Here is a 22,914-nt window from a genome sequence, read left to right as displayed (position 1 = left end):
GTTGGCAAGTATGGGAACTACTGAACCCTTGATGCGGTCTAGGAAACAGAGATAGACATTGTAGATGGCCCAAAGCTCCTAGACATTGATATGCAGTAGAGCTTCTTGCTCTGACCCCAGGCCCTGAACTTTCAGCAACCCCAGATGCGCTCCCCAACCTATCAAGGAGTTGTTCATGACAACAGTCCTGGTTGGTAAGGGCCAGATGAAGGGAATGCCTTGACATCATTCCTGAACCGTCTACCACTGCAAGGAGTCCAGGATTGATGGAGGTAGGAAGTCTAACCTATCCAGGGGTGAAGGGTTGGACGGAAAACAGTCCTGAGCCACATTTGCAGAGGGTATTGGCACAACCTTGTGACTGGAACCACAGGTATGCATGTAGACATGTGGCCTAAGAGCCTCAGGCACATGTGAACTGTCATGGAAGGCTGGGACTGCAGACTGAGAGAAAGGCTACAAATGGTCTAGAAATGGTTAATTGGCAGGAATGCTCCTTGAACTCGTAGAGTCTATTAGGGCCCCAATTAAATTGTTTTTCTGAGTGGGGACCAATGTTGACTTTCCTGTGTTTAGGATGAAACCCATCGAGTTGCAGTCGAGTAAGTGCAGTGTGATGCATGCATGAGAAAGAACTTCTTCCCTTGACCTGCCCCAGAGCAGCGTGTCATCCATACAGGAAAACATGGATTCCCCTCTTCTTGATGTACATAGTCACCACAACCATACATTTGGTAAAAATCCTAGGGGTGGATGACAGCCCAAAGGGAAGGACTGTGTACTGAAAATGGTGGTTCACCACAACAAACCAGAGAAATCTGTGGCTCAGGAGAATCGCCATATGGGTGTAAGCATCCTGAAGGTCCAGAGCAGCAAGCCAGTTGTTCTGAGTCAATGTGGGGAGGATAGTTAATAGGGTGACCATATGGAACCTCACGTATCTGATATATATGTTGAGGTTGCGGAGCTCGAGAATAGGTTTTACTCCTCCCTTGGATTTGGGAACCAGGAGGTACCAGGAGTAGAAGCTCTGACCCTGGTGTTCCAGAGGAACTTCCAGCACCACTCCCATGGCCAGTAAAGAGAAGCCTGCTTGAGGAGCAGTATCTCATAAGAGGGGGCCCTGAAGAGGGATGGGAAGGGCAGATGGGTGCGGGGAAGGAGTGGAGAGGAACTGGATAGTTTAGCTCAATTTGATGATGCTAGGACCCAGCTTGTACTCTAGCCCCAAACATCGTAAAAGCGAGCTAGCCTGTCCCCAGACAGAGGCAGAGTAAAGGGAGTGATGACTGGACCACTGCTCTGGTCCAAGGAGTCAAAATGGGCATTTGGGGAGTGCTGGGGAGGGCGTGTTGACTGGCTGAAACCCGGACCCAACTGCCTGCACCTCTGGGATCTATGCCCCTTTCTGGGATAATCCAACTGTTTTGAGAGACAGAAGGCTGCCAAAAGGTGCATTGTGGACAGTATTGTTGCTGTCTGCACTGATGGTGTATACATCCCCAAGGAACACAGGGTGGGCCCTATAATCCTTGAAGGTGTGCAGGGTCTTGTCCATCTTGTCTGAAAACCAACACCCAGCACCGAAGGGCAAATCCTCTATAGCCTGCTGCACATCAGGAGCAATGCCCAAATTCTGCAGCCAGGACGCCCTTCTCATGGTCATAGAATCATAGAATCATAGAATATCAGGGTTGGAAGGGACCCCTGAAGGTCATCTAGTCCAACCCCCTGCTCGAAGCAGGACCAATTCCCAGTTAAATCATCCCAGCCAGGGCTTTGTCAAGCCTGACCTTAAAAACTTCCAAGGAAGGAGATTCCACCACCTCCCTAGGCAACGCATTCCAGTGTTTCACCACCCTCTTAATGAAAAAGTTTTTCCTAATATCCAATCTAAACCTCCCCCACTGCAACTTGAGGCCATTACTCCTCGTTCTGTCATCTGCTACCATTGAGAACAGTCTAGAGCCATCCTCTTTGGAACCCCCTTTCAGGTAGTTGAAAGCAGCTATCAAATCCCCCCTCATTCTTCTCTTCTGCAGGCTAAACAATCCCAGCTCCCTCAGCCTCTCCTCATAAGTCATGTGTTCTAGACCCCTAATCATTTTTGTTGCCCTTCGCTGGACTCTCTCCAATTTATCCACATCCTTCTTGTAGTGTGGGGCCCAAAACTGGACACAGTACTCCAGATGAGGCCTCACCAATGTCGAATAGAGGGGGACGATCACGTCCCTCGATCTGCTCGCTATGCCCCTACGTATACATCCCAAAATGCCATTGGCCTTCTTGGCAACAAGGGCACACTGCTGACTCATATCCAGCTTCTCGTCCACTGTCACCCCTAGGTCCTTTTCCGCAGAACTGCTGCCTAGCCATTCGGTCCCTAGTCTGTAGCGGTGCATTGGATTCTTCCGTCCTAAGTGCAGGACCCTGCACTTATCCTTATTGAACCTCATCAGATTTCTTTTGGCCCAATCCTCCAATTTGTCTAGGTCCTTCTGTATCCTATCCCTCCCCTCCAGCGTATCTACCACTCCTCCCAGTTTAGTATCGTCCGCAAATTTGCTGAGAGTGCAATCCACACCATCCTCCAGATCATTTATGAAGATATTGAACAAAACCGGCCCCAGGACCGACCCCTGGGGCACTCCACTTGACACCGGCTGCCAACTAGACATGGAGCCATTGATCACTACCCGTTGAGCCCGACAATCTAGCCAGCTTTCTACCCACCCTATAGTGCATTCATCCAGCCCATACTTCTTTAACTTGCTGACAAGAATACTGTGGGAGACCGTGTCAAAAGCTTTGCTAAAGTCAAGAAACAATACATCCACTGCTTTCCCTTCATCCACAGAACCAGTAATCTCATGATAAAAGGCGATTAGATTAGTCAGGCATGACCTTCCCTTGGTGAATCCATGCTGGCTGTTCCTGATCACTTTCCTCTCATGCAAGTACTTCAAGATTGATTCTTTGAGGACCTGCTCCATGATTTTTCCAGGGACTGAGGTGAGGCTGACTGGCCTGTAGTTCCCAGGATCCTCCTTCTTCCCTTTTTTAAAGATTGGCACTACATTAGCCTTTTTCCAGTCATCCGGGACTTCCCCGGTTCGCCACGAGTTTTCAAAGATAATGGCCAATGGCTCTGCAATCACAGCCGCCAATTCCTTCAGCACTCTCGGATGCAACTCGTCCGGCCCCATGGACTTGTGCACGTCCAGCTTTTCTAAATAGTCCCTAACCACCTCTATCTCCACAGAGGGCTGGCCATCTCTTCCCCATTTTGTGATGCCCAGCGTAGCAGCCTGGGAGATGACCTTGTTAGTGAAAACAGAGGCAAAAAAAGCATTGAGTACATTAGCTTTTTCCACATCCTCTGTCACTAGGTTGCCTCCCTCATTCAGTAAGGGTCCCACACTTTTCTTGGCTTTCTTCTTGTTGCCAACATACCTGAAGAAACCCTTCTTGTTACTCTTGACATCTCTCGCTAGCTGCAGCTCCAGGTGCGATTTGGCCCTCCTGATTTCATTCCTACATGCCCGAGCAATATTTTTATACTCTTCCCTGGTCATATGTCCAACCTTCCACTTCTTGTAAGCTTCTTTTTTATGTTTAAGATCCGCTAGGATTTCACCGTTAAGCCAAGCCGGTCGCCTGCCATATTTACTATTCTTTCGACTCATCGGGATGGTTTGTCCCTGTAACCTCAACAGGGATTCCTTGAAATACAGCCAGCTCTCCTGGACTCCTTTCCCCTTCAAGTTAGTCCCCCAGGGGATCCTGGCCATCCGTTCCCTGAGGGAGTCGAAGTCTGCTTTCCTGAAGTCCAGGGTCCGTATCCTGCTGCTTACCTTTCTTCCCTGCGTCAGGATCCTGAACTCAACCAACTCATGGTCACTGCCTCCCAGATTCCCATCCACTTTTGCTTCCCCCACTAATTCTACCTGGTTTGTGAGCAGCAGGTCAAGAAAAGCGCCCCCCCTAGTTGGCTCCTCTAGCACTTGCACCAGGAAATTGTCCCCTACGCTTTCCAAAAACTTCCTGGATTGTCTATGCACCGCAGTATTGCTCTCCCAGCAGATATCAGGAAAATTAAAGTCACCCATGAGAATCAGGGCATGCGATCTAGTAGCTTCCGTGAGCTGCCAGAAGAAAGCCTCATCTACCTCATCCCCCTGGTCCGGTGGTCTATAGCAGACTCCCACCACTACATCACTCTTGTTGCACACACTTCTAAACTTAATCCAGAGACACTCAGGTTTTTCTACAGTTTCGTACCGGAGCTCTGAGCAGTCATACTGCTCCCTTACATACAGTGCTACTCCCCCACCTTTTCTGCCCTGCCTTTGGTCACCACAAAGGACAAAACTCTGGCCAAAGTATCCACAGTTCAATACAGAATGCAAACGACATCTTGGCCACTAAACAGCCCTCACTGACAAACTCCCAAAATTGCTCTCTGGAGGTATCAGGCAGCTGGCCCACTAACTTAGACATATCTGTCCAATTTACAAAGTCATACCTGGACAATGTCTGCTCGTTCGTGATCTGCATTTGCAGGGTGGAGATCCTCCTGCCCCTTAAATCCATCCTTTTGGAGTCCTTATCCTTAAGAGTGGACTTAAACCTGCCCTGTTGGGCTCTGTCATTCACTCCAGCTACGACTAGGGAGTTTGAGGCCACATGGGAGTAAAAACCCTCAAATCCCTGCACTGGGATGAAACAGCATTTCACCGAGCACTTTGCAGTAGGCAGTACTGAAGCCAGTGTGCTCGGGACGACTTTTGTAGGCTCTAGGAATGCATCATTAGTAGGGAGGGCTACTCTCCCAGGAGCAGATGGCTGCAGGATATCCACTGACTTATGGGAGTTCTCCTGCAGGAACCCTGCATGAATGCCAGGGAAGTGACCATGCACCACAAAAGGTCCTGACAGGCCTTGAAATCCTCTGGTATTGGAGGAGAGGAAGAACCAGGCACTGATGAATCATCTGCGGACGAAGAAGAGGTGGTTAATTGCATCAAGGCTGGCTCCCGTTCCTGGACTCGCAAAGCTGGAAAGGACAGCTCAATGGGCTCTGCACAGGGAAGGCTCACTGGTGACTGAACCTGCTGTGGGTCCACAGATCCTGCCACTGATCTGCCTGGCAACCTTGCCATAGAGCAAGCTGAGGAGTGCACCCTCTGCGACTGAGGAGCATGCCATGGATTCCCTGGAAGCTACTGATAAGGGTATGGCCAGTAGGCGCCCCATACCAACCGCAAGAAGAGTGCCAATCTTGGTGCCCATAATGCTCCATGAATGGTCCCCGATGTGGGTTGGGTGAGGGAAAGCGGGAGGAGGAAGATCCCGACCTCAATGCCGAGGAGCCTTGGGTTTCCAGGGATAAAGGTGGAGCCAGTCCTGAGGGAGCAAGTGATTGGTTTGACTCCTCCATTGCCCAAAATAAGGCCGGGACCAGCATGAATGATGGAAGAGGTACCACCAGCAGCGAGTACGCTGATGCCAGAAGTGGTGTTGACCCCAAAGTCAGCAGCAGTACAAACCAGCTGACAGTGCCAAAGTGAGGGGCAGTGAAAGTAGCCACAGTAACATCCACGGTGCCAACTGCAATGGAGTTTCCTGGTGCTGAGATCCCAGGTACCAAGCCCAGTATTGGCTCTGCTTCCAAAGAGTGAGGAAGGGATGCAGTGCCAACAGACCCAAGGGTTCAGCAGTCCCTCCAATCAACAGGGCTATTAATGACACAGCCCTGACCAAGTCCCGGGCCAAAGGAGAGGTCACGATGGAAAGTTGGAAAGATGGAAAGCATACCACCTGGTATGCTGCCGATGTCAGAACAGTTGGTGCTGGTGTCACCCTCGTCGGTACCGGACTCAACGAACGCCCTGGGGCAACAAATGGAGTCGATGGTACAGGGTCTATAGCCCCCATGCTCGGTACTGGGGAATGGTTAGAGGCACCCACGTCATCCTGCGCACCAGCACTAACCCCATGCCATTCCACGCTCTTCCTGGAGAGACGGGAGAGTCCCCATGAGACCTGGAGCAGTCTCAATTGGTCTTATACAACCTTTTCCTCAGCACGCCACATGGGGAACAGCTCCTCAGTCTCTTTGGAGAGATTCCTGCTCCAGAGTTCAAGGCAGAAGGACTCTTGGAACCTGAGGGCAACCCCTGATCCAATGAGGGTCTCGGTGCTGAAACAGGCCACATGGCCTGTTCAAGCAGGGGCTATTTTAGGCAACGGTCGTTTGCAACTTGAGTCAATTTAATGAACATCTACTCACTGAATACCATTCCTTGCCTCACCCAAGCACAGCTGGCACCACACGTGGGAATTGCTGTTAGGGATTGTTCCCCAACACGACGGACAATGTTTAAACAATGGTGAGGGCATCACAGGGGAATACTTCACTAAACATAAGTAGCATTAAGGGTATTACAAAGCATACACAGCTAGAAAAAACACTGAACTAGTGACAGAATGGGAATTTAAGACCACACAGAGCTCCGACTCCCGCCACGGGTAGTAAGAAGGAACTGAGGAGGTTCAGGGCGGTGCTGCCTCATATAGCCAAGGGAGGGGCTATGGCCACAAAGTGCAAGTGCTACTTTTCTACAGGTACTGCTAGGGAAAATTCTCCAGCTAATTCTCCACACACTGAAGTTGAATACACAGCTGTACCCACTCAAAGAATGTTAATTAGATTTTAAAACAATCGCCAAACTAAATTCCATCTGATTAGTGAATGATGCAGAATTATTCATACCTGCCTCCAGAGAAGTTCGAATTTTCCAGTGTCCCAGTTTTTGTCACGTTTCTTCTCAGTAACTACCTTAATCGTGTCTTCTTGTACCTGCGCACATAGCTCTGCTGTGACCGGTGTAGAAGGGAACATTGTTGGGCTAGTATTGATTTCAATCAACCATGGTTTAAAGTCCTCTCCAAGAATAAAGTCTGCCCCATACAGCTCAAAACTGCTCTTCCGGGCTTCCACGCTCTCTTGAGCCATCCTCATGGTGTAGGTAATGGCTTTTTTCATGGATGGATAGATAACATTTCGCCACATATTGCCTCGACCTCTCTTTTGTAAGTACTCCTGAAATTTGGTGCTTGTCCACATATTGTGCCATGGCAATAGAGGATTCCGGTCTGCAGCATTTTTGTATTGTTTCTGGATAGAATTATTGCAAAGATGAATGGAGCTGTGGAGAGAGGACACCACAACTATAGCAGGCAGCAAGCTACACATAATTGTACAATGCTACTCAACTGAAAAAATGCAGGAAACATATTACATTAGAACAAATTATCTTCATATTAAAATCTCAGGGTTTTGATTCTTAAACCTATTTTCAGTTTCCTTCATTAATTCCCCTCTAATGTAAGACAAAGGATGGTCTTATGGTTAAAACACTAGCCTGGGCTCAGGAAAACTGGGTTCAGGTCTCAGCTCTGTCACACTCGCATTTTGTGCCCTGGGGCAAGTCACTTAAGTTCTCCATGCCCCAGTTCCCTGTCTATAAAATGGGGATAATAATGCTTCCCTATCTCAAAGGAGTGTTGTGAAGATACATTTGTTAATGGTCATGAGGCATTGTGATGGGTACCATGTAAGTGCTGATGCTGATAGAGCATCTACAGTGGGTTAATTTACCAGATATCCTGCCACTCCCAATCTTTGGTATGGCCCTTGCTAAAAATATGTTCCCATGGAGATATTTAACATTGTTAAAATTGTTTTAACATTGTTCAATTTTAATAAGTTGTCCAGAATTTTCCCAAAAAACTCCCACAGTTCGCCTAGTGCTTTTCTTGAATATTTGATAAACAGACTACAGCATACATAAAAGAACAAACATCCCCTAATGTTCTAAAATGTTCTAAAATTACATTTTCTATAATATTCATATGGATGAGGGCACAGTTAGAATCACTATTTTAAGTTATGACAACTGCTGACTGACACTAAGAGTCTAATTAAAGCACACAACCACGACCCCTGTTCACACTCTGTAACTAAACGCAACTTCAGAAATCATCAGAAAGTCAAAGCATTAGCATAGACTGGTTCATGAAATTTTAACACTACCATAATTCCACAATCAAAATTCAGGGACCTGACATACTGTAGAATTTTTCAGCCTGTTCATTCACTGTTCTGTATAGCTACATTTTTGTTTATACTTCCTTGGTTACCTGTCTAGATTGTCTAAGGAGAAACGTTGTGTAGAAAATCTCAGATAGCTTTCTTTATAGAACCATATAGTCAGAGGGTTCCAGTCAGTGACAAGAAACCACTGTCTAATATCAAATTTAGTATCATAAATTAGCAATGGTGTCTCAATGTACTTCTGTACCACCCACTTGTGGTCCTTTACTGGAAATTGATCTGTTGCTTCTACTAACTTCAGAATATCATCCAGTCTATTTTTGCACACTATTTCTGGAAGAGAAAAAAATTAAAATAATATGCATGTTAGTGTCTAATAATAATGTATGCAGGTGACAGTGTACAAAAATGAGAGATTATACACGAATGAGAATTTCCATTTATCCTACTTATGCATGCAGGAACAATAGTAGAATATTGATAGATCACCAGAAAGACACCTGTTATGGTAGAATTAAACAAAATCAAACAAATAACCCCCTCCCAGGTTGCTCGCATTAATTATGTTTTTTAAACCTTCATTATTCAGACAAACAAAGACATATATTTTACCCGACCCCTGAAAGGCTTACCTGCAACCTAGCGATTATGGGCCCAATCCAGCAAAGCATTTAAGCATGTTCTCAACTTTAAGCATGTGATTAGTTCCACTGACATTAACTGAAAGGACTTTCATTGAAAACAATAAGACTACTCACATGCATGTACTTCAGCACATATTTAAAGTTCTTTGCTGGATTTGACAAGTTTTCCTTCTGCTATTCCTTCCCCAAGATACACAAAGTAACAGAGGTAAGATGTTGAAAACTGTGTAAAAATGACTCTTGCATAGAAAATGGGAAAGGTTCTGATTGGAAATGTTTATGCAGTTATGAATGGCCTGGTGGGACAAACAGCTGATGTACACAGTACATTTACAAGTTGCCTCTCCAGATGATACCCTACAACTTTGGGTAATAATAAACACTTTAAATTAAAAAAACAAAGGAAGCTCTTACCTCTGCCACGAGATTTTGCTCCTGGTTTAATAATCCAGATATTGTGGTTACCATCTATGTCTCGCTGTGGGCTTGTAGACATGATTTTGCTTAGAATCTTTTGACACTGTGTAATGTAATTATGTGCACTACAAATGACAGCACCTTCACTACAAAAAAACAAAATTTTAAAAAGGTAATACTTTATGCATAACTATTTTAGAAGAAGCATTTTATGAACTTAGTTTATACAGCTGTCAATATTGCTTTTTTCCCCCTAAAGTACAGTATGAAGTGTTTCTTGCTACAGTGATAGAAATTATTAGATTATGGATTTACAGAAATAAGTCTCACAGGTTACTGAGCTCATTTATTTTGGGTATTGTGTCAGGAAAGTTCTGTTATTAAGGAAATAATCTGCTTATAAAAACTTGCAATAATGGGGTAACGTGAATTATGAAAAGCACAGGAGTGAGGTTAATTGCAGGCTGAAAGAAGGGGGATTTTTTTCTTTAAACAACAAATAGAGGGGTTAGATCCAACATCTAGACAGCCCTGGGCAGGCAGGGCAGCATGAGAAGAATTGGCACCTAGTATCTGAACACTAGGAAAGTCAAGGCTAGTCTCACCTTTCTTTTCTAGACCTCTTAATTGCATAGACAGCATAAAACATAAAGGAATATATGTCTTCACAAACTGTCTCTCGTCAAAATCATAGAATATGAACTCTTCAAGGTAGGGACTGTGTCTTTGTTGTGTGTGTATGGTACCCAGCATACTTTTGGATAGTTAATGAATAAATAGTAATACTGTTATTTATTATCTATATTGTGATAGTGCTTTGGGACACCAATCATAAACCAAGAACCCTCTGTGCTAGGTACAAAGACAGAACAAAAAGAGTACTTGAGAATGTAATCTAGGTAATCCTGGGCCCGTGTGCATGTGTATTGAATTATCTGAGCTCCTTCTCCCTGTAAACACTTCTGATCCTGTATGCTCTCCTGATCCTGCAAGGTGCTAAGTGCATACCGAATGGTGCTCACTCCACTCAACTCATGCTTAAATAAAATGCGAGTTGAGGGAGGGTGGATGCTTCTCGAGAGGTCTCAGCATCTTGCAGGATCAGAATCTATATTTGTTAATTGCTTAGTTATCAAGGTGATGGCTAGGGTAAGATCATAGCTGCTGTATACAAACATTTAAAAACATCAAATCTTACAAATATAGATAAGTTGTGGTTTCAGCCATTTGAGAATATTAGCCTTCACATTCTGGGGGAGAGTAGGAAAAGAAGGTAAATAATCTTTATGTCTGGCAACCGGCTTTGTGCCACTCTGTGCTGTGAACCTGTCATACCTCATCTACCTCAGCAGTGTCAGGCTCAATCAGTACTTAGATGGTAGGCCTTCAGACACCTTGATACTGTTGGAAGAAGAGGTTGTACAGATACCCCTCCAAACCAGTACTAAAACAATGCACCCAATATGGTTTAGGAAGCACTGTGTTGCTGGAAGTATCATCTAATAGGTGAGATTTAAAACCAAGATGTCAGTCTCCTGAATACTAACGATCACATCATTATGGCAGTGGTCAGAGACCTTCTATTGTTCAGGCAACAAGAAAGACCAATTATCCTGATCCGACCATGATGACTTACAGATTCCAATGAATTTCAAAGTCTGCTAAAAGACCCAACCCACAGAACAAGGAGTCAAGGACCTGGTGAATCATTACCATTCTATACTGTCTGCAACCATTAACACGCTGCCCCCAAAACAGTCCCTTTCTCCCCATCAACACACAGTTCTCCTTGGTTTTCTGATACCCTGTGCTGGATGAAGACAAGAGTGGAAAACTGAGTGACAGTGGAAGAAAACAAAGGCTGATTCAGACAGGGTGACATATAATGAATTCCTCAAAGCCTATGCTGAGCTGTATTACAGACCAGGAGAACCTTCCTATCAACCTCCACTGAGGCTGCCAAATCCCACCCCAAGGAGCTATCCAGGGTGATAAACTGCCACATCAATCCTGAATGCCTGCAACCTTTATCAGAGCCAAGTACCAAGCATTCTTAAGTACTACCATCCTACTTAACTGAATATCACACCCATTTGAGAAGTCTTCTCAAACAGGATGAATCTGCTCTACTTCCACCAACCAAGAGCTCACTTGCATTCCCAGTGTTCAGGACATTCACTCAGCAGGAAGTTATGGACACCCTAAAGGAGTCTTGACTCAAGACTTGTGAATCTGACCCATGCCCTTCATGGCTTGTGAAAGAGTGTCATGAACAACTGGTACCACTCCAACTGAATGAACCAATGCCTCATTCAGAGAAGGAATCTTTCCTTCCTCCTTCAAACATGGAATAGTCCAACCTACACTGAAGAAACCCACCTTGCATAGTTTAGTCTTAGCCAACTACCACCCATCGTCAATCCTCCTATTCCTGAGCAGTTCATAGAGAAGCTACCAAAAGGCCAAAAATGAGCTCCTCCGATTGAGGGTAACATTCTAGCCCTGGATGAATCTGGATTCAGGCCAGGACACGGAACTGAACCCACTTTCGTGGATGATCTGTCAAAGGATAGAGGACAGACATCTATTCTCATTCTTCTGGGCCTCTGTGCAGTATTCAACACTGCTGACACTGAGACAGGTGGCAGGGATCCAGGGTAATATGCTAAAATGGTTTAATTCCTTTCTGAAAGGATGATCCCAACAAGTAGTGAGTGATGGGAAACTGCACCTCCTCAACTAGACCCCTGACTTGTGGGGTTCCACAAGGATCAATTCGCTCTCTGATCTTTTTCAAAATCTATATGCAACCACTAGATGAACCGGTCAGATGACACGGATTCATGTGCCGGCAATATGTAGATGACACACAGGTCTTCCGATCAGTCACCACATACAACCGCAACGCTACCACCAGAGCTTGGTTGAGTTCAGCTCTTGGATGAAGCTGAACGTAAGACAGACAAAGGTGATGCTGGTGGGCAGAGGAAAGCATTTTAGAACATAAAACCAACATAAGAACAGCCATACTGAGTCAGACCAAAGTTCCATCTAGCCCAGTATCCTGTCTTCTGATAGCGGCCAATGCCAGGTGCCCCAGAGAGAACAAACAGAACAGATAATCATCAAGTGATCCATCCCGTGACCCATTCACAGGTTTTGGCAAACAGAGGCTAGGGACTTCATCCCTGCCCATCCTGGCTAATAGCCATTGATGGACCTATCTTCCATGAATGTATCTGTCTTTTTTAACCCTTTTATAGTCTTGGCCTCCACAACGTCCTCTGGCAAAGAGTTCCACAGGTTGACTGTGTGTTGTGTGAAGAAATATTTCCTTTTGTTTGTTCTAAACCGGGTGCCTATTAATCTCATTTAGTGATCCCTAGTTCTTGTGTTATGAGGAGGAGTAAATAACACTGCCTTATTTACTTTCTCCATACCACTCATGATTTTATAGACCTCTATCATATCCCCCCCTTAGTTGTCTCTTTTCCAAGATGAAAAGTCCCAGTCTTATTAACCTTTCCTCATATGGAAGCTGTTCCGTGCCCCTAATCATTTTGTTGCCCTTTTCTGAACCTTTTCCAATTCCAATATATCTTTTTTGAGATGGGGCGACCACATCTGCATGCGGTATTCAAGATGTGGGCATAGCATGGATTTATACAGAGGCAAGATGATATTTTCTGTCTTATTATCTATCCCTTTCTTAATGATTCCCTACATTCTGTTATCTTTGAAGATCTTACAGCCACAGTGCAGTCCACATTGGTTGAAGATACACACCCACAATTGGTCAATTCAGCGTATACTCTTGGATTCCTTGCTGACACGGAGCTCTCACATAGCATTATCCACTAGTAACACTTTCTACCATCTTTTGCTTGGCTAGGAAACACTGTCCCATCCTGGCAGACAAAGACCTAGCCTCAGTTATTCAGCCTGCATCATCTCTTGGCTGGATTACAGCAGTGCAATGTATCTGGGTGCAAAGCCATCAGTATTTAGGAAACTTCAACTAGTACAGAATGCTACAGCATTTCTCCTCAGCAACACAGGCTACTGGGAACATATCAAACCTGTCCTCCAATCCCGATACTGGCTTCCCATAGAATAATGAATCTGGTTCAAGGTCCTGGACCTTATTCTATGCCCAGGATATCTAAAAGACCATTTAAAACTCCAGGATGAAGAGTGTGATCCACAACTATGCTCCTCTGGAACAATGGAATTCTCAACAGTAAAACTTGTCTGTGTGGGAGACAGAACTTTCCCTTGGGACTGTCCAAGAATGTGGTATGAACTCCCCCAGGCACTAAGGACTATCATAAACCTTTCCACTTTCTGCTCTATATCAAAGGCACAGTTCATTGACCTTGTCTTCTCTAATATGAACACATAGCAACAGGCATATTTATTTATTTTTTTAAAAAGGACACACACAATCAAAACAAGGTACTCTGCTGTGCACATTTTTCCCTCTGGGAGTAGATGAGAGAACAAACATCACATGAAAGATGTATAATCATATAGTTTATTGGAAGGCACTCAGACACTATGGTATAAGTGGCCCCATAAGAACTTGAATAGAATAATCCCATTGCACTTTTTGACAGGTTTCAGAGTAGCAGCCGTGTTAGTCTGTATTCGCAAAAAGAAAAGGAGTACTTGTGGCACCTTAGAGACTAACCAATTTATTTGAGCATAAGCTTTCATGAGCTACAGCTCACTTCATCGGATGCATTCAGTGGAAAATACAGTAAGGAGATTTAAATACACACAGAACGTGAAAAAATGGGTGTTTATCATGCACACTGTAAGGAGAGTGATCACTTAAGATGAGCTATTACCAGCAGGAGAGTGGGAGGGGGGGAGAAAACCCTTTGTAATGATAATCAAGGTGGGCCATTTCCAGCAATTAACAAGAACGTCTGAGGAACGGGGGCGGGGGGGGGGCGGGGGGAAATAAACAAGGGGAAATAGTTTTACTTAGTGTAATGACTCAACCACTCCCAGACTCTATTCAAGCCTAAGTTAATTGTATCCAATTTGCAAATTAATTCCAATTCAGCAGTCTCTCGTTGGAGTCTGTTTCTGAAGTCTTTTTGTTGAAGAATTGCCACTTTTAGGTCAGAAATCGAGTGACCAGAGAGATTGAAGTGTTCTCCGACTGGTTTATGAATGTTATAATTCTTGACATCTGATTTGTGTCCATTTAGTCTTTTATGTAGAGACAGTCCAGTTTGACTAATGCACATGGCAGAGGGGCAATGCTGGCACATGATGGCATATATCACATTGGTAGATGTGCAGGTGAATGAGCCTCTGATAGTGTGGCTGATGTGATTAGGCCCTATGATGGTGTCCCCTGAATAGATATGTGGACACAGTTGGCAACGGGCTTTGTTGCAAGGATAGTGTGCATGATAAACACCCATTTTTTCATGTTCTGTGTGTATATAAAAATCTCCTCACTGTATTTTCCACTGAACGCATCCGATGAAGTGAGCTGTAGCTCACGAAAGCTTATGCTCAAATAAATTGGTTAGTCTCTAAGGTGCCAAAAGTACTCTTTTTCTTATTCACTTTTTGTAAGAATATGCATGTTAAAACCCAACTGTCCTGGCCAGAGTGTACCTCAGATAATTCCATATTGCCTACATAAGTACTCTCTGTAGTTTCAAATGTAAACAGTGTCCTGTCCTTCCATCTTGAACTGTTTTATAGTACAGCTGTGCACTGCTAAGCCGTGTGCTATGGTAGACCTTCCATGTGGTAAGTTTAGTAACTTCATTAAAATCAGTATACACTGATTTACACCAGCTGAGGATCTGACCCTATATATTTGTATTGTGCTTTGAGTTCCTTTGATGAATAGAGCTATATATCAGAGGGGTAGCCGTGTTAGTCTGTATCCACAAAAACAACAAGGAGTCCGGTGGCATCTTAAAGACTAACAGATTTCATGATGACTACAGCACCTCCTTTGTCAGGCCCTTTAATTATAATGTCAGAGTTATTTCTGAGGCTGTGGATGGCATTAAGTTCTGTACGGCTGAGGTTATGGGGCAAGTGATGCTGTCTGTATACAATTTCAGCCTGTGCACATCTGCGGAAGCACTCTACGTAGAAGTCCAGTCTGTCATTTCGACCATCAGGAGGAGTCCACGCAGAATTATTCTTCTTGTAATGTTGGTAGGATCAGTGCGCTGTTCAGTGGTGTGTTGAATATATTCCTTGAGTCGGAGATGGCGAAAGTAGGCTTCTAGAGCTATAGATGTGCAACATATTACGAAAACAACGAGGAGTCCAGTGGCACCTTAAAGACTAACAGATTTATTTGGGCATAAGCTTTCATGGGTAAAAACCCACTTCTTCAGATGCATGGAGTGAAAATTACAAATACAGGCATAGATATACTAACACATGAAGAGTTACCTTCAAGTGGAGAACCAGTGATAACAAGGCCAATTCAGTCAGGGTGGATGTGGTCCACTCCCAGTAATTGATGAGGAGGTGTCAATATCAAATTGGAAAATTGCTTTTATAGTGAGCCAGCCACTCATCTCAGGCATTGGCACTCTTACAGCAGGACCCATCCAGAAGTCACCTACTACAGGACAGACCCAACAAGGAAAATAACAGAACACCACTGGCCATCACGTACAGCCCCCAGCTAAAACCTCTCCAGCACATCATCAATGATCTACAACCTATCCTGGAAAACGATCCCTCACTCTCACAGACTTTGGGAGGCAGGCCAGTCCTCGCTTACAGACAGCCTCCCAACCTGAAGCAAATACTCATCGGCAACTACACACCACACCAGAGAAACACTAACCCAGGAATCAATCTCTGTAACAAACCCTGTTGCCTACTCTGTCCCCAAATCTACTCTAGCAACACCATCATAGGACCCAACCACATCAGCCACACCATCAGGGGCTCATTCACCTGCACATGTACTAACATGATATATGCCATCATGTGCCAGCAATGCCCCTCTGCCGTGTACACTGGCCAAACCGGACAGTCTCTATGTAAAAGAATAAATGGACACAAATCAGACATCAGGAATAGTAACATACAAAAGCCAAGAGGAGAACACTTCAATCTCCCTGGACATTCAATAACAGATTTAAAAGCAGCCATACTTGAACAAAAAAACTTCAAAAACAGACTTCAAAGAGAAACTGCAGAGCTACAATTCATTTGCAAACTTCACATCATTCATGTGGGCTTGAATAGGGAGTGGGAGTGGCTGGCTCACTACAAAAGCAATTTTCCAATTTGGTATTGACTCCTCCTCATCAGTTCTTGGAAGGGGACCACATCCATCCTGACTGAATTGGCCTTGTCAGCACTGGTTCTCCGCTTGTAAGGTAACTCCCTTCTCTTCATGTGCCAGTATATTTATGCCTGTATCTGTACTTTTCACTCCTTGCATCTGAAGAAGTGGGTTTTTTACCCACAAAAGCTTATGCCCAAATAAAACTGTTAGTTTTTAAGATGCCACCAGACTCCTCGTTGTTTTTGTGGATACAGACTAACACGGCTACCCCTCTGATACTTGACAACATATTGGTGGTTGGACTGGATGATCTCCGGAGATCTCCTCCATCCTGGATGACCTCCTCTCCTCATCTTCTATGATTCTGCGATTACAGTATTTCTTATTGGAATTACGGGTTTATTTCTAATCTGAATTTACATTTCGGGCCAAAATGTGATACATTTACTCACAATGAAGATTATCTTACACCCTTTACAATAGGGCTATTTGTGGGGTAAAGTACTATTCATTGTGAGTAAGGGAATTATAACCTAACCCTTAATCAGGACTTTAATTCAAAACAGTTAATTGGAGTTGTGAAATCTTACTGAATGAGACAGTAGTACTGTTCAATTAAGTCTTTCCATTCCTCCTCACTAAGAATTGCAGACGCGTTCGTTGCTGTGTCAATGTCCTCGTGTTCCATCTGCCCAAGGTAGGTTTCACACACCTGGCAAGCCATGTCTATTAGTTTTCCAGGAAGTTGCTTGATTTCCTTTTCATCAGAATCTACAGGAGTTAAAAAAAGCAGGTGATTTAGGACATGTCAGTGAGGTAAGTACATTTCTGGAACATATGTACAATTAGAGAAGCAAGTCTTCCCCAAAGTATGGGGAACCTCTCACATTCGATGGCTTTCTTCTGGCTGCAATAGATTTCTTTTTTCAGTTTGAGAGTTTTTATTGTTTTGTACAACAGAAATAAAATGAGAAAGGAAAAATGAATACATTCAGAATGTGTTTGCAAATGACTCCCTAGTTGAAGTTACATTGGGACTGCCACTTAAAGCAGGACTAAAAGCCCAGTGTGAGGGTGACAGGACCCCTGCCAAAAAGAGACAGTGGTGCTCTAGTCTAGTCCATCATGGTTACTCCTGAGGGCATTCTGCACCAAAAAATTAAAAATTTTGTGCACAGTATTTTAAAATTCTGCAAAATTCTGCAAGTTTTATTTGTCAATAAATAAATGCAGAGGCTCTAACATGGCAGTGGGGAGCACAGGCCATTGGCTGCACGAAGGTGGGAGATCACCCTGCAGCCTCCCCACCCTGGGGACACAGACTCAGTAGTCAGGCTGCACCTGATCCTGACATAGCACAAGGCCTGGGCCTGCCCCATAAACACCCTGAGGCCCTGCCCCTCTGCGCGAGGCACACCTGGTGTGGGACAGGCAGGCTCAACCAGGCAGGATCCAAGTATGGAGGGGCTTACTGTGGGGGGATCCAGGTGTGGGATGAGAGGATTCTGTGTGGGACAATCTGGGTGCAGGCAGTTCAGTCGAGGTGTGGGGGGATCTGGAGGCACAGAGGCTCACTGGGGGAAGGGGGCTCCAGGTGCAGAGGTAATGGGACTCTGCAGGGGCTGCTAGGTGAAAGTGGTTGGGGTTCAGTGGGGGGGTCTGGGCACTGGGGTAAGGAGGCTTGATGGGGTGGGAGTCTGGGTGCAGCTAATTGGGGGTCAGTGGCGTGGGGGTCTGAGTGCAGGGAGCTCAGTAGGAGGTTGGGCTGAGTTCAGGGATGAGGATCCAGAGGCAGGGGATCTGTGTGCAGGGGGCTCCAGATTCAGGGGTTGAGGTTCAATTGGGTAGGGTTCGGGTATGGAGGGCGAGGGGGGTTCTGGGTGTACAGGATGAGACTTGGCGGGGGTGTCTGAGTATGGGAGGTCCAGATGCATGGGGGTTGGGTGGATGGGGGAGCAGCTCCCGTACAGTGACCCCTCCCTCCACAGCTGAGGAGCGATGGGGGCAAGAAGCAGGGGAGGATGCTGAGCTTCCTGCAGCTGGGGGAGGTTTCTGGGGGTGGATCTGACACAGCCTCAGCCACTCCTTGCAGGAGAAGAGGAAGTCCCGTCCCCTCCTGCCTCCAGTCCAGCCAGGACTAGCAGCTGATCCTCGCTCAGGGTACGAGCCACTGCTGAGGTATCCCCAACCCAACCTCTCAGTCAGCTGCTCCGGGTGCCTGAAACGATGTACCAGCGCAGTTATGGAATGGTGCATGACTTCTCTTGAAGATTCCCTTTACTTCCCGGTCAGAAAGTCATTTTTCTGCAGGGAAGCAAAGAAATCTGTGGGGGACATGAATTCTGCGCACACGCAGTGGCACAGAATTGCCCCAGGAGTAATCATGCAAGAAGGCTACCCATGAGATAGGGCAACTTGATATCACTCTTATGAGCTACATGTGCATGGGGATGTACCTTATTGCACTGTTATATTGCTAGCAACTTACAAATGTATCTCTCCCATCTGCTACTGCTGATACACTCCACTAATAGTCATTGACCCAGTGTGGGGGTATCAGATGTGCAACTTACTGTGTATTCATATTTTCAACTCCACAGGTGGAAGACACAGCATTTACAGCTGTCAATCCTCTTTTCCATTTCCAGTGTAAGGCAGAAGCCTTGCAATATGAACAGGATGAGATGGATGTTTAGCCCCATGACTAGGTCCCACGCCATCTGTGTGTATTTAATGTGACAGGGCTGGGACTGTGTCTGGTTTTCTCATATTTTTCTTCTGTCTGTACTTCCTCCTTACACTTTTATTAGATAAACAGCACTTTAGCTTTCCACACCTTTATCTGCTTTCCCATAGATTAACATTCTTTCTTCCTTCAGTGTGTATTTTTTGCAGTTCCCCGAACTTAGCCTCTGCGGCACTGACCAGCACTAAGGAGCAACCCAGGCCAGTGTCTACCCACTCATACCTGGGATGGCCTGACTTTTCAGCTCCAGCCTCACCATTGTGGAAATCTTTGTATGGCATTTAATTCCTGGCCTTTCCCAAAATGCTCCCAAATGTTTAACTTCCCCCAAAGCGCACAGCCACCTTGCAGCAGGCTCAGCTGCCTTTATGAAAATTCCATGGGCAGATCTATTAACCATGCATATCTGGTTAGATGCATAACTCCATAGTTGCATGTCTATTCAACCCTGAAAGCCCAGCCACCACACCTGAGCTAACTCACTCAAGTCAATGACAAAAACCTCCCACTGACATCAGATGGAGCAGGATCGAGCCCCAGAACTATCCGCACAAAACCTTGTTGTCATAAATATAAAGGGAAGGGTAAACCCCTTTGAAATCCCTCCTGGCCAGGGGAAAGCTCCTCTCACCTGTAAAGGGTTAAGAAGCTAAAGGTAACCTCGCTGGCACCTGACCAAAATGACCAATGAGGAGACAAGATACTTTCAAAAGCTGGGAGGAGGGAGAGAAACAAAAGGTCTGTGTGTCTGTCTATAGTCTGTCTTTGCCGGGGATAGACCAGGAATGGAGTCTTAGAACTTTTAGTAAGTAATCTAGCTAGGTATGTGTTAGATTATGATTTCTTTAAATGGCTGAGAAAATAATTGTGCTGAATAAAATAACTATTTCTGTCTGTGTATCTTTTTTGTAACTTAAGGTTTTGCCTAGAAGGGTTCTCTATGTTTTTGAATCTAATTACCCTGTAAGATATCTACCATCCTGATTTTACAGGGGGGATTTCTTTATTTCTATTTACTTCTATTTTTATTAAAAGTCTTCTTGTAAGAAAACTGAATGCTTTTTCATTGTTCTCAGATCCAAAGGTTTGGGTCTGTGGTCACCTATGCAAATTGGTGAGGCTTTTTATCCAACATTTCCCAGGAAAGGGGGGGTGCAAGTGTTGGGAGGATTGTTCATTGTTCTTAAGATCCAAGGGTCTGGGTCTGTAGTCACCTAGGCAAATTGGTGAGGCTTTTTACCAAACCTTGTCCAGGAAGTGGGGTGCAAGGTTTTGAGAAGTATTTTGGGGGGAAGGACGCGTCCAAACAGCTCTTCCCCAGTAACCAGTATTAGTTTGGTGGTGGTAGCGGCCAGTCCAAGGACAACGGGTGGAATATTTTGTACCTTGGGGAAGTTTTGACCTAAGCTGGTAAAGATAAGCTTAGGAGGTTTTTCATGCAGGTCCCCACATCTGTACCCTAGAGTTCAGAGTGGGGGAGGAACCTTGACACTTGTTAATAACTTTGCTTAATTACAACCTATTTTCAGTGCATAAGCTTTGGAGGAGATTTAGATATTTGTAAAAATTGAAGGGGAATTTACAAGCTACTTTTGAGGGACACACAGAAGCATTAGACAAAAATAAAATTTTCCTGCACTCTCAGATGCATAAAGTTTAATGTATGGCTTGATTCCAGTAGAGAACAAGGCCTTTTAAAACTGTCGTTTAACAGATCCTATCCATCGCAGATCCACAGGTATCAGAAATAAATATGGTCTCTCAGATACCATTGGGATAACTGTTGATAAATATTGACTTTTTAAATGGTGACCACTGTAAAGTAAAGTAAAATTGAAGTAAAATGCTAATATTTGTCCTCTAAAAATATACAGATTAATTAAAGATGAACAAGATATTCCTCAGCCCTTTTTCCACACCAATGATTTTGTAATATTAACACTGATATTTAAGAAATACCTTTCTTTTGGCCTACATCTTCTTTATTAGCTTTTCCTTTAGACTTCTGTGTTTTTTTATCACAGGCATTAAGACTGATGACCCATTTGAGTATGCTACATGCTGCTGTATTCCTGAAGTCCTCTAAAACAAATAACATATTATTTTAGATTCTGATCCACTAAACAGAATGCCCACAAAGGGATAAACCTGTTAAAGAAATATGGTTTTCATAAGCAAAAATACTATTTTCCACTCCACACATCAGTCTTTTATAAAAAGTAGAAAGCCTAGTACAGTAACTCCTTGCTTAACGTTGTAGTTATGTTCCTGAAAAATGCTATTTTAAGTGAAATGATGTTAAGCGAATCCAATTTCCCCATAAGAATTAATGTAAATAGGCAGGGTTAGGTTCCAGGGAAATTTTTTTTGCCAGATAAAATACTATATTTTATATATGCATACACACACACACACACACACACAGTATAAGTTTTAAACACACAATTTAATACTGTACACAGCAATGATGATTCTGAAGCTTGGTTCTGAAGTCAGAGGGTGGGATATTTCCCAGGGAATGACTTACTGCTAAATGATGAACTAGCAATGGGCTGAGCCCTCAAGGGTTAACACGTTGTTAATGTAGCCTGACGCTCTACAAGGCAGCATGAATGGAGGGAGGGGAGACAGCATGGCAGAGAGAGACAGAGACACACACTGTGTGTGTAAGAGAGAGAGAAAGAGACACACATTGCCCCTTAAAGTACGCTGACCCCACTCTAAGTACACTGCCTTTTTAAGTAGATCAGCACGTTGAGACAGCAGCTGCTGCCAGCAAGCTCCCTCAGTACTGAGCCCTGTCGTGTCCTCCCTCTGCTCTGTGGAGATGGGGTAAAGGAGCGGGGGGAGAGGGACACCCTGACATTAGCACCCTTCTTTCCCCCCTCCCTGCACAGCAAGCAGGAGGCTCCCGGGAGCATCTCCAAGGCAAAGGGCAGGAGCAGCACACGGCAGTGGGGGGAGGGACAGCTGAACTGCCTGGCAATTGATAGCCTGCTGGGCAACTGCCGCAGAGGGAACTTAAGGGAGTGGATGGGGGGCTGCCGGCCCACCCTGGTTCCAAGCCCCCACCAGCTATTCCAACGGGCTGCTCTTTCTGCAAGCAGTGGACAAAGCAGGCGGCTGCCATACAACGTTATGAGGGAGCATTGCACAACTTTAAATGAGCATGTTCTCTAATTGATCAGCAATGTAACAACGAAACAACGTTAATCAGGACGATGTTAAGTGAGCAGAAAAAGTGTTCTCGTTTACCTCTGAGGATAGGAGAAAAAGCAATGGATTTAAATAGCAACAAAGGCAGTTTAGGTTGGACATTAGGAAAAGCTTCCTGTCAGGGTGGTTAAGCACTGGAATAAATTGCCTAAGGAGGTTGTGGAATCTCCATCACTGGAGATTTTTAAGAGCAGGTTAGACAAACACCTGTCAAGGATGGTTTAGATAAGACTTAGTCTTGCCATGAGTGCAGGGGACTGGGCTAGATGACCTCCTGAGGTCACTTCCAGTCCTACAATTCTGCGATTCCAGCACATTTATCTGTGGCTTTCTGAGATATGGATGTTGTGAAAGAATATTGAAGCTGGTGCGACACTTCACCCCATATTCTTCATAACGATATTATTTTGATATGATTATAGCATAAGTATGATGTATTTTATGCAAGATAAGTCATGCGAGGTGTCATTGGAAAAATTAT

General features: G+C 44.7%; 1 protein-coding gene across 1 annotated transcript in view; it reads right to left on the bottom strand.

Annotated features, from left to right (window-relative positions):
* Nucleotides 1–22,914, bottom strand: part of TTLL8 (tubulin tyrosine ligase like 8) — a 62,764-nt gene that overhangs the window by 5,779 nt on the left and 34,071 nt on the right. The window contains exons 7-12 of the mRNA XM_077805570.1: nucleotides 21,177–21,299; nucleotides 17,062–17,242; nucleotides 9,178–9,326; nucleotides 8,206–8,452; nucleotides 6,776–7,211; nucleotides 3,246–3,266 (exon numbers count right to left, since the gene is read on the bottom strand). Coding sequence (XP_077661696.1) covers nucleotides 3,246–3,266; nucleotides 6,776–7,211; nucleotides 8,206–8,452; nucleotides 9,178–9,326; nucleotides 17,062–17,242; nucleotides 21,177–21,299 — 1,157 coding nt within the window. The remainder of the gene's footprint in view (nucleotides 1–3,245; nucleotides 3,267–6,775; nucleotides 7,212–8,205; nucleotides 8,453–9,177; nucleotides 9,327–17,061; nucleotides 17,243–21,176; nucleotides 21,300–22,914) is intronic.

This window comes from Eretmochelys imbricata, chromosome 1, assembly GCF_965152235.1.
Source record: "Eretmochelys imbricata isolate rEreImb1 chromosome 1, rEreImb1.hap1, whole genome shotgun sequence".
Classification (NCBI taxonomy): domain Eukaryota; kingdom Metazoa; phylum Chordata; order Testudines; family Cheloniidae; genus Eretmochelys; species Eretmochelys imbricata.
This window is presented reverse-complemented; position numbering and strand designations above follow the sequence as displayed.